We start from the raw sequence: 21149 nt of genomic DNA, 5'->3' as shown, positions 1-21149 counted from the left end.
AATGTCTCAAATCGACATTTCCTTTGTATGCATACACTGAAATGATATTTAATAAAAAAGAACATCTCCTGTGTGGAGTTTAAATTTCTCTTATTAAATATTTATATTTTCAAAATGTCTTTATTTAATTGAGTGAGGTGCTTGGTGCCATTTCAAAATAACCTCAGGTGGTAGGTGTAATGGCATATCAAAGATTTGACCTTTAGCATTTTAGGATTCTATTTGTCTGCATTTTCTTCTGCATTCATTTAGTCTTAATTTATATGCTATTTCTCTGTATGACTTAATGAGTAGATGTATTCGTTATGAGATTCATTAGCCAAAAAATATATATATACACACATATATATGAATACACTTTGTTTCTGTGCAATTTGACTAGTGATTTTAAATTCATTTTTATCTCAACTGTGACAAGTAGAAAATCAAGTAGAAAATGCTGTGTAGAAGGCTGGTCAGTGTTTGCATAAACCTCATCCATTCTCATTAAGTGCTTGGCAGAATAGACTCTCGATCTCCTAAACCAATGCCCATTGTCTTCTCACTTCTTTCAGCTTATTACGTTCTTTTATTTGCCTATAGATACTTTATTTTCCAGTTCTCTGCTATTCCTTTTAAAGAAAATTGAATGTAATATTTACACGGATATAATTAAATTAACATCTTGCAGCATCTTTTTGTGTGCTTTGGTAGCATAGTCATTTGTCTGGGTAGCTTTCAGCCTAGAAGTGGAGAAATTATCAATTGTAATGTTGTGACATAAAAATTATTTTCATTTGCTCATTTAAGTATTTATTGATTTTTAGAACTAGAGATTCTAAATGGAGGTTTTTGTTAAATAGATCATAGATCACTCAATCTACATTACTTATCTTTAAATTTTTTTTAATATTTTCTCAGTTTACACAAATCTTTATCTCAAGAAGAAAATCTGAAGGATCAGTTTAACTCTACCCTTAGTACATATGAAGAAGCTTTAAAAAACAGAGAGAACATTGTTTCCATCACTCAACAACAAAATGAGGAACTGGCTACTCAACTGCAACAAGCTCTGACAGAGCGAGCAAATACGGAATTACAACTTCAGCATGCCATAGAGGCCTCCCAAGTGGCCAATGAAAAAGTTCAAAAGTAAGTTAAATGATCTTGTAATACTTCAAACACATGAAACAAAACAAAACACTTTCTTTTGGGAACTAAACAATATGTATTTATTGATCATGTTAATAGTTTAGGACAAAAGTAGAATTAACCCAGTGAACTTTTTTAGATTGGATACCATATGCCATATTTGGGGTCAAAAAAGTCATTTTCTTGGGAACCATTGTTACCATGTAGGGCAAACCATTTTTATTTAATAACTGATCATCAGTTCATGGAGGCCATACTATTTAAATCATTTCACAGTCAGAAGTTAATAGGCAAAGTTATTAGCAAGGGGAAGAGGCAGTCAAGTTACCACCTGAACTCATTTAGCTTTACAATAATCCTGCTTGAGTTGAGATCATCTGTGACATTGCAACCTGAGACTTGTAGGTGCAAAAAAACCAGTAGGATGAAATTAATTTTCTTGTGTTGTGCTTCTGAAGTATTCAATACTGCTTTTCACAGTGCATAATTATATGTGTTTATTTTTAATGATCTTTGCATTTTTATTAAAATTTAAATAAAGCTGCATAATCTGTCAGTCCTTTTGACAGCTAGCAAAATGTTAACAAACAGCTTACTGGGCAAAGAAGTCACTTGTTGATTTAATGGACTTGAACATTGTAGCAGAATTTTCTGAGACACCTTTAATGTAATAGAACCACTGTAATAGAATACATAGAACACATGTAATAGAATGTATTTTAACCTTCTTTATGTATTGTTAACAGCACTATAGCATTCGCATGTCTAGTCACCTTCAATTTCAAAGATATACCTTTTTCCTTAACAATTTTTATGTCAGTTTTACATTATGAAGCAGTGCTCACATCAAGGTTTCTTACTTCCCACTACTTCTTATTTGAAAATGTCATCTTGACCATTTCCTCAATATCCCTGAAGTTATATTTTGATTAATAGCCAAAGTTATGTAAGTCAGTAGTTTTAAATTAGACCATTTTAAAACAGTTTAGAAATTGTGCATTTTAATCTTTACTACCAGTGTACCTTGAAACTTTTGATTTATGTAGGTATTATATATATTTGTAAGTTTAAAGATTGGGTTTATATTCAGTCAGAAACTATATGCAGTTATTCACAATGTACATTAATATTCTAAGAACACTATGATATATAGGTAGATCTCATTTCACTGTAAATCACAATCAGTGACTTTTGACAGGATCTGATTTGGCTCTGTTTGCTTAAAGTCTACAAATAAATACAAATTTCAAATTTTTCTTTATATATAATCCATTAATTTCTATACATGACCAAAATTCCCTAAAACAGTGGTTCCCACAGACCAATTCGATTTTCAAAAAATCTTTGGATGTGTTATCAACCTTTTATTTTTTAGATCTCATCAACTATCATCATCATTTCATTTAAACAAACAATTTTTTAAAATTGTTTCTACCAAGAAGTAGAAATAATATCATCTCAGATAATGTTTTAAATTAAATAACTTTATTGAATGGCCAAGATGACTGAATAGGAACAGCTCTAGTCTGCAGCTCCCAGCGTGATCGACACAGAAGGTGGGTGATTTCTGTATTTCCACCTGAGATACCTGGTTCATCTCGTTGGGACTGGTTGGACAGTGCGTGCAGCCCACCGAGGGTGAGCCAAAGCAGGGCAGGGTGTCACCTCACCCGGGAAGCACCAGGGATCGGAGATTTCTGTCTCCTAGCCAAGGGAAGCCGTGACAGACTGTACGTGGAAAATCGGTACACTCCCACCCAAATACTGCACTTTTCCCACAGTCTTACCAACCTGCAGACCAGGAGATTCTCTCTCATGCCTGGCTTGGTGGGTCCCACGCCCATGGAGCATGGCACACTGCTAGCACGGCAGTCCGAGATCCACCTGTGAGGCTGCAGCCTGGCAAGGGGAGGGGCGTCTGCCATTGCTGAGGCTTGAAGGTAAACATAGTGGCCAGGCAGCTCAAACTGGGTGGAGCCCACCGCAGCTCAGCAAAGCCTACTGCCTCTATAGACTCCATCTCTGAGGGCAGGGCATAGCTGAACAAAAGGCAGCAGACAACTTCTGTAGACTTAAACATCCCTGTCTGACAGCTCTGAAGAGAGAAGTGGTTATCCCAGCATGGCATTTGAGCTCTGAGAATGCACAGACTGCCTCCTCAAGTGGGTCCCTGACACCCCTGTAGTCTAACTGGGAGATACCTCCCAGTAGGGGCTGACAGACATCTCATACAGGCGGGTGCCCCTCTAGGACAAAGCTTCCAGAGGAAGGATCAGGCAGCAATATTTGCTCTTCTGCAATATTTGCAGTTCTACAGCCTCTGCTGGTGATACCCAGGCAAACAGGGTCTGGGTGGACCTCCGGCAAGCAAACTCCAACAGACCTGCAGCTGAGGGACACCAGAGTGTTAGAATAAAAACTAACAAACAGAAAGGAATAGCATCAACATCAACAAAAAGGTCATCCACACCAAAACCTCATCTATAGGTCACCAACATCAAAGACCAAAGGTAGATAAAACCACGAAGATGGGAAGAAACCCGAGCAGAAAATCTGAAAATTCTAAAAACCAGAGTGCCTTTTCTCTGCCAAAGGATCGCAGCTCCTCGCCAGCAATGGAACAAAGCTGGATGGAGAATGACTTTGATGAGTTGGCAGAAGTAGGCTTCAGAAGGTCGGTAATAACCAAATTCTCTGAGCTAAAGGAGCATGTTCAAACCCATTACAAGGAAGCTAAAAACCTTGAAAAAAGGTTACATGAATGGCTAGCTAGAATAAACAGTGTAGAGAAGACCTTAAATGACCTGATGGAGATGAAAACCATGGCAGGAGAACTTTGTGATGCATGCACAAGCTTCAATAGGCGATTCAATCAAGTGCAAGAAAGGATATCAGTGATTGAAAATCAAATTAATGAAATAAATTGAGAAGACAACATTAGAGAAAAGTAAAAAGAAACAAACAAAGCCTCCAAGAAATATGGGATTATGTGAAAAGACCAAATCTACGTTTGATTGGTGTACCTGAAAGTGACAGGGAGAATGAAACCAAGTTGGAGAACACTCTTCAGGACATTATCCAGGAGAAATTCCCCCACCTAGCAAGGCAGGCCAACATTCAAATTCAGGAAATATACAGAACATCACAAAGATATTCCTTAAGAAGAGCAAACCCATGAAACATAATTGTCAAATTCACCAAGGTTGAAATGAAGGAAAAAATGTTAAGGGCAGCCAGGAAAGTTGGGTTACCCAGAAAGGGAAGCCGACTAACAGCGAATCTCTCGGCAGAAACCCTACAAGCCAGAAGAGAGTAGGGGCCAATATTCAACATTCTTAAAGAAAAGAATTTTCAGCCCAGAATTTCATATCCAGCCAAACTAAGCTTCATAAGTGAAGGAGAAATAAAATCCTTTACAGACAAGCAAATGTTGAGAGATTTTGTCACCACCAGGCCTGCCTTACAAGAGCTCCTGAAGGAAGCACTCAACATGGCAAGGAACAATTGGTACAAGCCACTGCAAAAACATGCCGAATTGTAAAGACCATCATTGATGCTAGGAAAAAACTGCATCAATTTACGGGCAAAATAACCAGCTAACATCATAATGACAGGATCAAATTCACACATAACAATATTAACCTTAAATGTAAGTGGGCTAAATGCCCCAATTAAAAGGCACAGACTGGCAAATTGGATAGAGTCAAGACCCATCAGTGTGCTGTATTCAGAAGACCCATCTCACATGCAGAGACACAAATAGGCTCAAAATAAAGGGATAGAGGAAGATCTACCAAACAAATGGAAAACAAAAAAAGCAAGGTTTGTAGTCCTAGTCTCTGATAAAACAGACTTTAAACCAACAAAGATCAAAAGAGACAAAGAGGTCATTACATAATGGTAAAGGGATCACTTCAACGAGAAGCGCTAACTATCCTAAATATATATGCACCCAATACAGGAGCACCCGGATTCATAAAGCAAGTCCTTAGAGACCTACAAAGAGACTTAGACTCCCACACAATGATAATGGGAGACTTTAACACCCTACTGTCAACATTAGACAGATCAACAGGAGAGGAGGTTAACAAGGATATCCAGGACTTGAACTCAGCTCAGCACCGAGCAGACCTAATAGACATCTACAAAACTCTCCACTCCAAATCAACAGAATATACTTTCTTCTCAGCACCACCTCACACTTACTCTAAAATTGACCACATAATTGGAAGTAAAGCACTCCTCAGCAAATGTAAAAGAACAGAAATCACAACAAACTGTCTCAGACCACAGTGCAATCAAATTAGAACTCAGGATTAAGAAACTCACTAAAAACTGCACAACTACATGGAAACTGAACAATCAGCTCCTGAATGACTACTGGGTAAATAACAAAATGAAGGCAGAAATAAAGATGTTCTTTGAAACCAATGAGAACAAAGACACAATACACCAGAATCTCTGGGACACATTCAAAGCAGTGTGTAGAGGGAAATTTATAGCACTAAATGCCCACAAGAGAAAGCAGGAAAGATCTAAAATTGACACCCTACCATCACAATTAAAAGAACTAGAGAAGCAAGAGCAAACAAATTCAAAAGCTAGCACAAGGTAAGAAATAACTAAGATCAGAGCAGAACTGAAGAAGATGGAGACACAAAAAACCCTTCAAAAAATTAATGAATCCAGGAGCTGGTTTTTTGAAAAGATCAACAAAATTGATAGACTGCTAGCCAGACTACTAAAGAAGAGAGAGAAGAATCAAATAGACACAATAAAAAAATGATAAAGTGGATATCACCACTGATCCCACAGAAATACGAACTACCATCGAGAATACTGTAAACACCTCTACACAAATAAACTAGAAAATCTAGAAGAAATGGATAAATTCCTGGACACATACACCCTCCCAAGACTAACCCAGGAGGAAGTTGATCCTCTAAATAGACCAATAACAGGCTCTGAAATTGAGGCAATAATTAATAGCCTACCACCACAAAAAGTCCAGAACCAGACAGACTCACAGCTGAATTCTACCAAAGGTACAAAGAGGAGCTGGTACCATTCCTTCTGAAACTATTCCAGTCAATAGAAAAAGAAGGAATCCTCCCTAACTCACTTCATGAGGCCAGCATCATCCTGATACCAAAGCCTGTCAGAGACACACACACAAAAAAAGATAATTTTAGACCAATATCCCTGGTGAACATTGCTGTGAAAATCCTCAACAAAATACTGGCAACCCAAATCCAGCAGCACATCAAAAAGCTTATCCACCATGATCAAGTCACCTTCATCCTTGGGATGCAAGGCTGGTTCAACATACGCACATCAATAAACATAATCCGTCACATAAACAGAACCAATGACAAAAACCACATGATTATCTCATTAGATGCAGAAAAGGCCTTCGACAAAATTCGACAGCCTTTATGCTAAGAACTTTATGCAATAAACTAGGTATTGATGGAACGTATCTCAAAATAATAAGTGCTATTTATGACAAACCCACAGCCAATATCATACTGAATGGGCAAAAACTGGAAGCATTCCCTTTGAAGACCGGCACAAGACAAGGGTGTTCTCTCTCACCACTCCTATTCAACATAGTATTGGAAGTTCTGGCCAGGGCAATCAGGCAAGAGAAAGAAATAAAGGGTATTCAGTTAGGAAAAGAGGAAGTAAAATTGTCCCTGTTTGCAGATGACATGATTGTATATTTAGAAAATCCCATTGTCTCAGCCCAAAACCTCCTTAAGATGATAAGCAACTTCAGCAAAGTCTCAGGATATAAAATCAATGTGCAAAAATCACAAGCATTCCTATACACCAATAACAGACAAACAGACAGACAAATCATGAGGGAATTCCCATTCACAATTGCTACAAAGAGAATAAAATACCTAGGAATCCAACTTACAAGGGATGCAAAGGACCTCTTCAAGGAGAACTACAAACCACTGCTCAATGAAATAAACGAGGACACAGACAAATAGAAGTACATTCCATGCTCATAGATAGGAATAATCAATATCATGAAAATGGCCATACTGCCTAAGGTAATTTATAGATTCAATGCCTTCCCCATCAAGCTACTAATGACTTTCTTCACAGAATTGGAAAAAACTACTTTAAAGTTCGTATGGAACCAAAAAAGAGCCCACATAGCCAAGACAATCCTAAGCAAAAAGAACAAAGCTGGAGACATCACGCTACCTGACTTCAAACAATAGTACTAGGCTACTGTAACCAAAACAGCATGGTACTGGTACCAAAACATATATATAGACCAATGGAACAGAACAGAGGCCTCAGAAATAACACCGCACATCTACAACCATCTGATCTTTGACAAACCTGACAAAAACAAGCAATGGGGAAAGGATTCCCTATTTAATAAATGGTGCTGGGAAAACTGGCTAGCCATATGTAGAAAACTAAAACTGGACCCCTTCCTTACACCTTATACAAAAATTAATTCAAGATGAATTAAAGACTTAAATTTAAGACCTAAAACCATAAAAACCCTAGAAGAAAACCTAGGCAATATCATTCAGGACGTAGGCATGGGCAAAGACTTCATGACTAAAACACCAAAAGCAATGGCAACAAAAACCGAAATTGACAAATGGGATCTAATTAAACTAAAGAGCTTCTGCACAGCAAAAGAAACTATCATCAGAGTGAACAGGCAACCTACAGAATGGGAGAAAATTTTGGCAACCTACTCATCTGACAATGGGCTAATATCCAGAATGTACATAATTTATTTGAACTTAAACAATTACAAGAAAAAAACAAACATCCCCATCAAAAAGTGGGCAAAGGATATGAACAGACCCTTCTCAAAAGAAGATATTTATGCAGCCAACAGACATATGAAAAAATGCTCATCATCACTGGTCATCAGAGAAATGCAAATCAGAGCCACAATGAGATACCATCTCATGCCAGTTAGAATGGTGATCATTAAAAAGTCAATAAACAACAGATGCTGGAGAGGATGTGGAGAAATAGGAACGCTTTTACACTGCTGGTGGGAGTGTAAATTAGTTCAGTCATGGTGGAAGACAGTGTGGTGATTCCTCAAGGATCTAGAACTAGAAATACCGTTTGACCCAGCCATCCCATTACTGGATATATACCCAAAGGATTATAAATCATTTTATAATAAAGACACATGCACACATATGCTTATTGCAGCACTATTCACAATAGGAAACACTTGGAACCAACCCAAATGCCCATCAGTGATAGACTGGATTAAGAAAATGTGGCACATATACACGATGGAATACTATGCAGCCATAAAAAAGGATGAGTTCATGTACTTTGCAGGGACATCAGTGAAGCTGGAAACCATCATTCTCAGCTAACTATCACAAGGACAGAAAACCAAACACCACATGCTCTCACTTGTAGGTGTGAATCAAACCATGAGAACACTTGGACACAGGGTGGGGAACATCACACACTGGGGCCTCTCAGGGACTGGGGGTCTGGGGGAGGGATAGCATTAAGAGAAATACCTAATGTAAATGACGAGTTGATGGGTGCAGCAAACAAACATGGCACATGTATACCTATGTAACAAACCTGCACATTGTGCACATGTACCCTAGAACCTAAAGTATAATAAAAATTAATAAATAAAATAACTTTAACTCTGAAAAATTCACTGTCTCTTCCTTAGTTTTTGCATTTAACCGTAGACAGATGAAAACTTTTTTATGGAATGGCACTAATCCATGGATCAGAGTTTAAGCACAACTATGTCATTAAAAGAATTAAATGTTAAATCTCTTATTCTTCTGATTTCCAACAGTAAGAGCTAGATGAAGTATTATCGGGTTTTCCTTTTCATATTTGATCCACTGTATTTCATATTTAATTGCCATCAATTCGGCAAAGTGTATCTTCATGAGGATATTAGTGTATTTTATTGAGTTTAAGAGAAATGTTATCCTCTTAAAGGAAACCAACTTATAAGACTTCGTAAGATGGTATTCGTAGTCTCCTTAAAAATCTGAAATCACTGTTATTAGCAAATATTTTAGAAAGCTCTTTGAAAATATGTCAGTATTCCAGGGAATTTAAAATTTAAACTAAAGGAATTTCTTCACAATCAAATTTTTCTTCACAATGAAATTTCTTAAATAACTTTCCTCTTTTCCCTTCACAATCAAATTTCTTGAATAACTGATCTATATTCACCATCTCTAATTTTTCAATTCCCATTTAGTCCTCTGCTACTCAGTACAGTATGGCTAGTTTGTATACTGAAATTGTTCTTCTTAAGATCACCAGTAATTTTCTAACTACTAAATTCAATGGCTCATTTTAAATGATATTTTTATTGTACAATGAACATATGTTTATGGTGAAAATAAATAAAGACCTTCGTGTATCTTCAGCAATATAGCATAGTGGTTTAAAATCTCAAGCTTTGAATTCAGAATGTATAGGTATGTGAACCTGGATATAAAACACTATGCTAGTGTGGACAATAATGCTTCTATCTCATAACATTGCCATGATAATTCGATGAGCTAATACATGTAATGCTTTTAGAACAATATGTGTTACGTAATTCCTCCTTCTCTTGGCATTTCACTCCACACTGTACTATCTCATTCCTCAGAAGGTCTCTGCCTTTTCAGGACTAAATGCCTTTGTGTATATTGGTTCCTCTGCTCACATAATGTTATTTTAGCATTTTTTTTAAGGTTAGCAAGCATCCGATCACAAATGCAGTCAACTTTTAGAATATTTATCCTACTTGAACTCTCATCATTTAGCACTGTTCATCATTCCTTCCTGAAGGCTTTTGTTTTCTTACATTCTGTAGCACCATTTTTTTCTACCTTTATGACTTCTCTGACTGTTCCTACTCCATTTATTTCAGGGATTACATCTCCCAGCTATCTGAACATAATGGTTGCTTAAAGATTTTATTTTTCTTCTACCTCTACACAATTCCCGGGAATGTCACCTACTTTCTTAAGCTTCAACTACTACTTATTAGCCAAATAACTTCCAAATACTTATCTTGGTACTCACCTGTCCCCTGAGATCCAGTCTCATGTTTCCAAAACTCTTTCCTCTTCACTTCCCTCAAAGTAAAGTCCTGCCCATTCTCCTGTATTTCCTGCCTCAATTAATGGACTTCAGCAACTTCCACGCTGTCCTTGTTTCCTCACTCTTTTTTTTTGCCTTTCACGTTCACTTTGTCATGAATCTTCGTTTTGCCTGCTGCCTAAATATCTCCTGATTCCCTCTACCTCATCCTCTCTTGGTAATTGCATTCATTCAGACACTCATCATCACTCATCTAGACTGTTGGAATAATCATAAAACTAGCTGACCTGCGTTGAGTCTTTCAAATTTATCCTCCTTACTGCCACCAATTAACCTTTCTAAAATGTAATTTGTATCATATTATTTCTCTGTTTAAAAATTTTCAGGGTCCCTTCATTCCCTACAAGTTAAATGATTTAACATGGCATATGAGGCCTATCACTTGCCTTCTCCCATTGTTCTAGTATCATTTTCTCCCACAACACATACCACAACATCTTTGCACGGCTATTTCTTCTTCTTAGAATGTAGTTCTCCCTTATTGTTGCCTGGCCAAATTTTTGTTACTTCCTAAAGTCCAGCCCAAATGTCACCTCTACAATAAAGCCTTTACTGGCTTCTTCCAGTTAATTATTTCTTTATTTTCTCTGTCTTTAATGTTTTCATAGTATTTAATCTGTACCTTTACTAATCATCTAGGATCTAGTGTGTGTGTGTGTGTGTGTGTGTGTGTGTGTATAGTGACTCCCCTGACAATTCTGAGAGTTTTATATATAATATATGTATGTATGTTTGTGTTTGTGTATTTTATATATATATATAATATACACACACACACACACACAGACTCAAAGAGTGGTATGTATATATCACTCTTTGAAGTGTCAGGGGAGTCACCATAATGTCACACAGGGTTCTTAGCATAGAGCAAACATACTTCCTACAAACTCAGCTGTTTAATCTGTTTGCAGGATGAATTATAGAACAGGATAGATGACTCTGGGTGCTGGGAAGAGGAACAGAGTACGTTTCTACAGTTTCTCAATTTTAGAAAAAGCCTATATATATGTACATATATAGTACAGATACATATATACATACACATTATAGTTTATATATGTATATATACATATATTGTTTATATATGTGCATGTACATATGTATATATACTTATATTTGATATGTATGTATCATGTTTATATACGTTTATACATGTATGTATCACATGCACATGTGATACACATATACATGTATGTTTGTGTGTATATACATGTATGTATATCTGTAAACTTATGTATAAAGTATATATGTATGTGTATATACATATGTAAACTATGTATATGTACATATATGTAGGCATTTTTAAAATTGAGAAACTGTAGAAGTGCTCTGTTTCTCTTCCTAGCACCCACAGTCATTGATCATGTTTTATAATTCAACCTGAAAACTATATATATATATGCATGCCTGCATAGTTTATATACACACATATATAGTTTATATATGTATATATACACATGTAGTCTATATAGTCTATTCATCTTTGTATAGTCTATATACATATAGACTATATGTATGTATACATACATATATAAACTATACATATGTCTATATATAAAGCTTATAAATACACACATCCATAAACTACATGTATATAGACATAGATATAGACTCTGTGTATATATGTGGTTTATATATATACACATATATATACGTGTGTGTGTATATATATAGTTTTGTTTTGCTTTTGGGGGTTTTTATGAGACAGGGTCTTGCTGTGTTGCCCAGACTGGAGTACAGTGGCACAATCATGGCTCACTGCAGCCTCAGCCTGCCCAGGAGCTGGGACTACAGGCATGTGTCACCATGCCTGGCCAATATTTTTGGTGTTTTTTTTGTTTTGTTTTGTTTTTGGTAGAGATGAGGTTTCATCATGTTGCCAAGGCTGATCTCAAACTCCTAGGCTGGAGCAATCTGCCCGCCTCAGCCTCCCAAAGTACTGGGATTACAGGTGTGAGACACTGCACCAGGCATAGGTGGTACATTTTTTTATATCTATTTTCTACCTACTGCACTGTCTTCCAGATTTCCTAAGACATTGACTGTGTTCCATTCATCTTTGTTTCCCTATCTCTTCTAAAAACTCATGCAGATACCTGCTGTAAAGTAAGTACTCTATAAATCGATGAACAAATCAACTATAACAATTTAATAGTTTGAGAGAATAACAGAATAAAGTAAAAGCAGGTCAAGTTAGAGATACACAGGAAAATTTCAGATATAATCCCCTCTGCTTTAGGCCCATAACAAATACTTTTTCTCCCAACCCAGAGCCCAGAGTTTACTAGTTTCATAGAAAAGCATGACTTCTATGGCTGGTCCTCCCCTCCCTCCCCTCACTGCCACCACCACACCTTTCACTCTCCGAGGAGCTGGCAGTGCTTATTTCCTGTTGATCAGATTTTAACTATGCGCTTCCATCAAATTTAATTACATTTAGAAGACCTGAAATCTTTGGTAATAGTAGAGACTATCTACTATTGCTATTCATAGAATTTTAAATTTATTTTCTTTCAGAGTCATAAAAATTTTTAATATTTTCTGAAATATTTCAGCCTATAGGAATATTCCTAGGAAGACAAGTTGTACAGGATTACCATCCATAAGCTAGCCAGTATAGGCATATCATCACTTACAAGGAATAAGTCAGTGCATGCCATACCTCATCACCAAAAAAATATCTTCTTGGCCCACCTGTCATAAAGCCTAATCTTTTATCAGTGGAAATTCATTCTCTTTTCTTTATGTACTTTTATTGAAAAATGTGTATGTTTGTGGATGAATAGCACATTGTGATTTAGCTTTTTGATTGCTCTTTTCCTGGTACCGAATGTGCTTGGTTTTGGACAGAGGGGTTATGTCGAGGTAAAGGGAACTAAAGAGCAGCTAAGAGCACAGGAACTTGGTAGGAAATACTTCTCTTAATAGTTTTGTCAAAGACTATCCCTAATCCCCATTTATTAAAGAGAAAACTGACACATCAATCCATTAAAAGATTTTTTTATTATTCATGAGAGATTTAAAACTTTGTGATTCTTTATGCTATAGTTTCATTTCCATCTACAAGTATGCTTGCTTCTTGTGGCCTGGAACAAGTTCCAAAGGACTTTTAAAAATACATTTTGCTATACTTAGCATACCTAAGCTCCACATAGTTACTTAAAGTAAAAGTAATTACAACCAGGCTTGTAAGGTTAGAACTCTCAAAGATCTGGGTTTTACACTGAAATAACTTTTGTCATATGTCATTTTTACTGTGGGCCAGATTTACAGTGATATGATTCAAATTCCCTCATAAACTATATAAAGACTTACATACTGTAACTATATAATGAATAGATGAGACAAAGATATAGAAAAAACTGTAAACTTTTAAACAGATTTGTAAGAACATATGTATCAACTCAAGAACTTTCATGCTTTCCATAATTTTCTAAAAAGAAAAAATCCATTATTTAAAATTTACAGGAGTCCTGCTCATCTTAAATTTTTATAACATAACATCAAAGATCAGGTTAAAACATTTCAATTTATAGGTTTTCTTTTTTTTTTTTTTTTTTATTTTTTTTTTATTATACTTTAGGGTTTTAGGGTACATGTGCACAATGTGCAGGTTTGTTACATATGTATCCATGTGCCATGTTGATTTCCTGCACCCATTAATTCGTCATTTAGCATTAGGTGTATCTTCTAATGCTGTCCCTCCCCCCTCCCCCCACCCCACAACAGTCCCCGGAGCGTGATGTTCCCCTTCCTGTGTCCATGAGTTCTCATTGTTCAATTCCCACCTATGAGTGAGAACATGCGGTGTTTCGTTTTTTGTCCTTGCGATAGTTTACTGAGAATGATGTTTTCCAGTTTCATCCATGTCCCTACAAAGGACACGAACTCATCATTTTTTATGGCTGCATAGTATTCCATGGTGTATATGTGCCACATTTTCTTAATCCAGTCTATCGTTGTTGGACATTTGGGTTGGTTCCAACTCTTTGCTATTGTGAATAGTGCCGCAATAAACATACGTGTGCATGTGTCTTTATAGCAGCATGATTTATAGTCCTTTGGGTATATACCCAGTAATGGGATGGCTGGGTCAAATGGTATTTCTAGTTCTAGATCCCTGAGGAATCGCCACACTGACTTCCACAATGGTTGAACTAGTCCCACCAACAGTGTAGAAGTGTTCCTATTTCTGCACATCCTCTCCAGCACCTGTTGTTTCCTGATTTTTTAATGATGGCCATTCTAACTGGTGTGACAGAACAGAGCCCTCAGAAATGATGCCGCATAGCTACAACTATCTGATCTTTGACAAACCTGACAAAAACAAGAAATAGGGAAAGGATTCCCTATTTAATAAATGGTGCTGGGAAAACTGGCTAGCCATATGTAGAAAGCTGCAACTGGATCCCTTCCTTACACCTTATACAAAAATTAATTCAAGATGGATTAAAGACTTATATGTTAGACCTAAAACCATTAAAATCCTACAAGAAAACCTAGGCAATACCATTCAGGACATAGGCGTGGGCAAGGACTTCATGTCTAAAACACCAAAAGCAATGGCAACAAAAGCCAAAATCGACAAATGGGATCTCATTAAACTAAAGAGCTTCTGCACAGCAAAAGAAACTATCATCAGAGTGAACAGGCAACCTACACAATGGGAGAAAATTTTTGCAACCTACTCATCTGACAAAGGGCTAATATCCAGAATCTACAATGAACTCAAACAAATTTACAAGAAAAAAACAAACAACCCCATCAAAAAGTGGGCAGAGGACATGAGCAGACACTTCTCAAAAGAAGACATTTATGCAGCCAAAAAACACATGAAGAAATGCTCCTCATCACTGGCCATCAGAGAAATTTATAGGTTTTCTTAAGTTGTAGATTGTCTTTTGAAATATAGGGCACTCTATGTCTTTTGAGCAGTATTGACCAAACACACACACACACACACACACACACACACACACACACAGCTGTTTAAAGTCTTCTCTGCATTTTGACCAAATACTGATTTCTGTAAAGAAATTGGTGTTACAAAGAAATTGTGAATTCTCAGCCTGGTTTTCCTGCTGACAAGTAAGAACCGTCTGTAGTTCTCTTCGAAGTGTCAGGGGAGTCACCATAGTGTCACACAAGGGTTCTTAGCATAGAGCAAACATACTTTCCACAAACTCAGCTGCTTAATCTGTTTGCAGGTTGAATTATAAAACAGGATAGATGACTGTGGGTGCTGGGAAGAGGAGCAGAGCATTTCTAAAGTTTCTCAGTTGAAAAAAGAAAAAAAGCCTGCTATTTCATCAATAGATTTTACTAGATTTTTTACTTTTGTTGCTGGCTCCAGAATCCGATTTTAACCATAATGAAAAATAATTATGCTAAAAAATTAAAGGCCTCAGTGAATTTTTTTTATAATTTCACTGTCTTTTCATTAAAATTATTCTAGTTCTTGTCAACTTTACCTGTGATATTTTTCCTATAAATTCTTTGTTGGACTGTAAGTGTCAAGGCAAAATTAGACATATCCAAACAATATAAGTACTTGTTGATTGAATCAAAGAATAAGTTTCATAATTCCTCAACTCAGCAGAAGGTATAAATCAATATTTTATATAATGTTGAAAGTTAGCTTTGATTTATTAGTACTATTAATAAGTGGGAGGAGACCTAAAACTTCCAGAAATTGCTCCTTAAAATATTTTCTTGTGTTTGAAATTTAAAAGCTGTGAAATATATGTACTTCAGCAAGTAATAAGTTGAATAGTTATTTGTAATAGTTTATCAACAAATGCCCTCCCTAATTAGCTTTGGAAGGCACCTTCTAAATCTAATTAGAGATAGCTTTATTATCATCTATATATGGAAGATGGACTCAGATGGCTCCTAAACAGTCATCATAAGATGTACAACATCTAAACATGGTTAATTTTTATTCTTTGACATGTGATATGCTTTTAAAGAATTTAATATTCTGAATTTGTGAATCATAAAAGTTAAATTATCTGATTACATATTTAACTTGTGAAATATGTCATCTCATACTCTGTTAAACAAGCATTTCATTAAAATTATCGCCAATTCCATTATATGCTTGTAGAGTGGATCACCTTTCCCATCCATCTATATATAAAGTAGGTTTCTTTAGAGCTGATTTTATTATACACATAGATATACCTACACTGTTTGACAAATACATAATTATATTCTTTTATTTATAAAAACTAAAGAATTTGGGCTTATATCTTAACTATGGGGAATGTCTCATGTTGGTATGAAGAAGAAACATAGTTTTAATTATCTGGCTAACTCCTTTGTGCCAGGGAAGGATTAATGTAGGATTATTAGGATTGGCGCCTAACCCAGAATATAAGAATTCCAATGGAGTGCAAAGTGAAGGATCCAGGCTAAAGAAGAAAAAGGGCTCTTTAAACCTAGACTCTGTATTTTCCCTAATAAGATAGACCCTTTTTGTAACTAACCTTATGGAGTGAATGAAAATGAGCATAAAAGTAGGAATCAAAATTTTAAATTACAACATGGCTTTTTGCATTAAATGTACTTCTTCATTTCAGAGGCTGTCTTCCAGTGATTAGAACTAGAGTTGAGCTACTATATGTTTCTGCATACTCAGATAGATAAAACATGTTTCAGACGAACACAATAGAGAGGAATGGAGGGAAAAGAACAAAAGACTAAATATGAGATATCCATACTGTTTCAGTTTAAATAAAATACAAGAGTTTTGGGTTTTGGTTTTTATTAATGCCAGTACTACAGTGATTTTAAAAGTAAAAGACCAAAATTTTTATTATTTTAGGGAAATTATAGAATCCACTTACGATGATCATGTACATTTTAACTAAAATTTGATAGGGAAAAATACCACATTTTTTATACCGTAGAGACACATACATGTGATTTTCGCATAACTATTTTATATGAAATATAAGTTCCTTAGAGACATATATGATCTAACAAGTACACTTTTCCTTGCTTCTATTCTTAGCTGCAGTCAAAAGCTTTCTAATTTTTTATCACTTGACAGGCTACATAGCTCCTGGGTACTTCTGTGAAGTTAGGAGTACTCAACTACCTTACCTGAGATTCATTGAAGAATTGATAAAAATAAGATGTATAAAGTGATTTGAATTCTCTAGGAAAAGGTTACTAAATGACACTAATTGTTAGTGTACTTTAAAATATTTTTATAGTAAAGGTGAAAAGAAAGGTACTGTACAAGTTAGATTTTTAGAAGTTTTAGTCATTCTTGCAAAGACATTGCTCGATCTCGTTAGACTTGATGTAACATATCATTTAACTTGATACTTTATATAACTCACTCAAAACTTTCCCGTTTGTTGTCTCCATTATTAAACACACAGATTAGATATAATGTATCCACTGGTTAATATAGAAAATATACACTTTTTTTTTTTTTTTGAGATGGAGTTTCGCTCATGTTGCCCAGGCTGGAGTGCAATGGTGCAATCTTGGCTCACAGCAACCTCTGCCTCCCAGGTTCAAGCGATTCTCCTGCGTCAGCCTCCCCAGCAGCTGGGATTACAGGCATGTGCTACCATGCCTGGCTAATTTTGTATTTTTAGTAGAGATGGGGTTTCTCCATGTTGGTCAGGTATACTCATCTAAAATCTGATTTCGCAGTTGTGCAGCTATCCTAAATAGACACATAGGTATACTAGTTATAGATTTTATTCCCAAAATATAATTGGGAGAAACTCAGTTGAACCCAAGAGCATGTAGAAATACAAATTTCACTTGGATTCTAAGATTCCGTAATTGGTTATTTGTCCCTACTGGGTCAGGGATTTGCCGATGTCCATATTTGCCCCTTGGTAAATTTACAGAATGAAGAATCCTTTGCTTGTTTCAATGTAACTTTGTCTGATGGTGAAATCATAAACATTGTCCATAGATTAACTTTATTCTTGATCATTTACATTTAAGGAGAAAAAACTTTCCAAAACAATACTGAATATAGTTACAGCTGAAGCATATCTTCTTTCTTCCTTCAGTGTTATACATTCTTGAACAACTCAACAGAGGAACTTTTCACTTCTTAACCTAAATATAATGAAAAAAAGTAAGTTATACTATTGTAGACTACTTTAGCAGGTCTTTCTATAGGAAGACAGCAAAAGTGAAAAAAAAAGATTCTACAAATTCCATGTAAATGATATTTTGAACCTACTAAACTAATTTTAATTTTTTTAGTTGCTTTGGCATTTATACAATACAAACTAATGGTTCTTGGAATGTCATCATCTTTTTAGTTTTTCCTTTGCCTCATGCAACACTATCCTGTGTATATGTAAAAGCATATGTTATATCTCTTTCTGTTACCGTGTGCCATATAACAAGCTATATAATGGTAAAAATAACATAAAACATTTTTAGTATCTTGAAAGATCTTAATCTTAAGTTAAACTAATCTGCCTTCTTAGCTAAGTTATGTGTATTTCACATAACGTTCAAGAAATTCTCTAGTGCTGACTCTCAGAGGGCCTAAATCTTTCCCAGAATGATGGGAGTAGCACAGTTCAAGAACAAGAATGAATCTCTGTATAATCACACCACAATGTGAGGTGACCCTAAGACAGAGAACTGATCAGATACACATATGGGTTTTAGGAAGACTTTCTGATGCTCTTTTTTAACACAGCTGTGAGAAGAATGTGGCTAAGACCCAGTAGTCATTCTTGAGTAGAGCTGGTAAAGGAAACCATGAGGAGAAGAGAATTTAACACGTGGGTGTAAGAGAGTCCGGCTTCATTGATGCGATCTGAGGGGAATGCCTAATGACTGGAAGAATCAAACTTGGCAATGAAAACACAAAGCTCTTTTCATCAATTCAAACGCAGACTCTAAAGCTGCAGATGGTCACCTCCAGCCTTGTCTATTCAGTGTGGGGTTTTATAAAATGGCACTTTGGTGAATACTAATAGATCAAAACAAAGATTTAATAACGTAAAGATGTGGTGTTCATTTTTAAATGAGTATACAGGTCAGTGTCTCAGAAAAGGATAAAAAAAGTACCTTTTATATGTGGGTCTAAAGTCTTTTTGTTATTTTTCAACCTCAAAAATAAATGACATCTTTAACATACAGATTGTGTTTTATGGAGTACAGTTTACATTATGAAAAAGAGGCCAAAATTAGAGTTTATATTTATGCTCAGTGATTTCATTTCTTCTGATTTGAGGACTCTCAGTTTATATTTGTTAATGTCATTCTTTAATATTTTATTGAAGTATACTTGATAGGATAAATATATGTTGCCATTCTCAAGGATGAATCAGTCTAATTAAAATTTAGTTCAAACATTTTATTCTCAGAATAGAACTTTTTCTCTCACCTTTTCACAGAATGCAAGGAGACATTGTTTAGTACAAAGGAAGACTTTGAACTTTAATTCAGTCTTGAAATTACATTTTGGCTGCTTTTTACTTTATTTGCTGTGACTTTGGAAATGTACAGCAATTGCTTATGTATTAAAAGATAATTCATTGTGTTTAAGCTGTCATTTTACATTACTAAGTCTTTCTTTAAATTGAAATATGCTGTATTTTTTTAGAATAAACTATATTATACTTGTTTAGCACTTTGTAGTTCATAAAATATTTAAGCTAAACCAAACAAATGAAGCTTTATTGTCCAAAATAAACTTAAAATACAAGCTCAAATAACTCAATAGTAGCTTTCTTGTTTCTGCCATTTATGAGGTAAATATAATTATTAGGTCTGCATTTCTAATACTTTTATCTAGAAAGTTACACTAACATAGAAAATTAAGACACTAAAATTCAAAGTTAAAGGGGAGGCAACTTAGTATCTAGTAAAAATATTAGTGAACTAACAGGACCCTCAACTGTCAGTAACTAGGTATGTACAAATCATTAAATTTGCTCTCAGTGTTCTCATCTGGAAGATATACTTGCTCTAATCTAGTTCAAAACATGGTTATAAGGATCAGATGAAATGCATGTGCATAAAAGTGCTTTGAAAAGCATAATGTGCTCTGTAAACATAAGTAGTTTAATATCTTCAACTTATATATTTTTAATTAAAACATTATGATCACCCGTTTGGAAACAGAAGGGGAGAAAAATTATATTGTAGCCTCAGAAACTATATAAGAACCATGTAACTTTTGAAAGGGATTCTTTACATAGATCTTGAAACTGGAAGTAAAGAGGGTTCTGTGCATTCTTATACATTACTGGTGAGAATGTGAAATGGTAAAACCCCTATGGAGGAGAATTTGGCAATGTCTAACAATAGTACATATGCATTTGCCCTTTGACGAAGGAAGAATCACTTCTAGGACTCTATCCTGAATATAAACCTCCATGCGTATGAAGCAACATAAGAATTACAGTATTGTTTTTAATAGCAAATAAAAATAACCCAAACAGGAAAGTAGTTAAATGACAGTACATGCGGGCGTGGTTGCGGGCGCCTGTCGTCCCAGCTACTCGGAGAGGCTGAGGCAGGAGAATGGCGTGAACCCGGGAGGCTGAGCTTGCACTGAGCCGAGATTGCGCCACTGCACTCCAGCCTGGGTGACAGAGCGAGACTCTGTCTCAAAAAAAAAAAAAAAAAAAAAAAAAAAAAAAAAAAAAAAATGATGGTACATGCACATAGTGTAATACAATGCAGCTGTAAAAAAGAATAAGGACGATATCTATAAACTGATATTGAGTGATTTCCAGGACAGATTGCTAACTGAAAAAAAATCAAGTGCTTCTCATATACTTCCTTTTGTGTGAGAAATAAGAATAAAAGGAACAGGAAAGATCAGCCAGAAACTAAAATGATTACCTTTGGAGGTATATGGGAAAGAGATACAG

The 21149-nt window shown here is 35.6% G+C and overlaps 1 protein-coding gene across 5 annotated transcripts in view; it reads left to right on the top strand.

The window, feature by feature from the left end:
* MIPOL1 (mirror-image polydactyly 1) overlaps window positions 1–21149 on the top strand; it is a 381774-nt gene that overhangs the window by 329232 nt on the left and 31393 nt on the right. For 4 of the 5 annotated variants that reach the window (XM_055291493.1, XM_055291492.1, XM_063645930.1 and 1 more), the window contains one exon: window positions 901–1131. The exons of the other annotated variant lie outside the window; for it this stretch is intronic. In XM_055291493.1, coding sequence (XP_055147468.1) covers window positions 901–1131 — 231 coding nt within the window. The remainder of the gene's footprint in view (window positions 1–900; window positions 1132–21149) is intronic. 5 annotated transcript variants of the gene reach the window in all.

This window comes from Symphalangus syndactylus, chromosome 9, assembly GCF_028878055.3.
Source record: "Symphalangus syndactylus isolate Jambi chromosome 9, NHGRI_mSymSyn1-v2.1_pri, whole genome shotgun sequence".
NCBI lineage: Eukaryota > Metazoa > Chordata > Mammalia > Primates > Hylobatidae > Symphalangus > Symphalangus syndactylus.
Note: the sequence above shows the minus strand (reverse complement) of the source record. Positions and strands in the feature narration are given on the sequence as shown.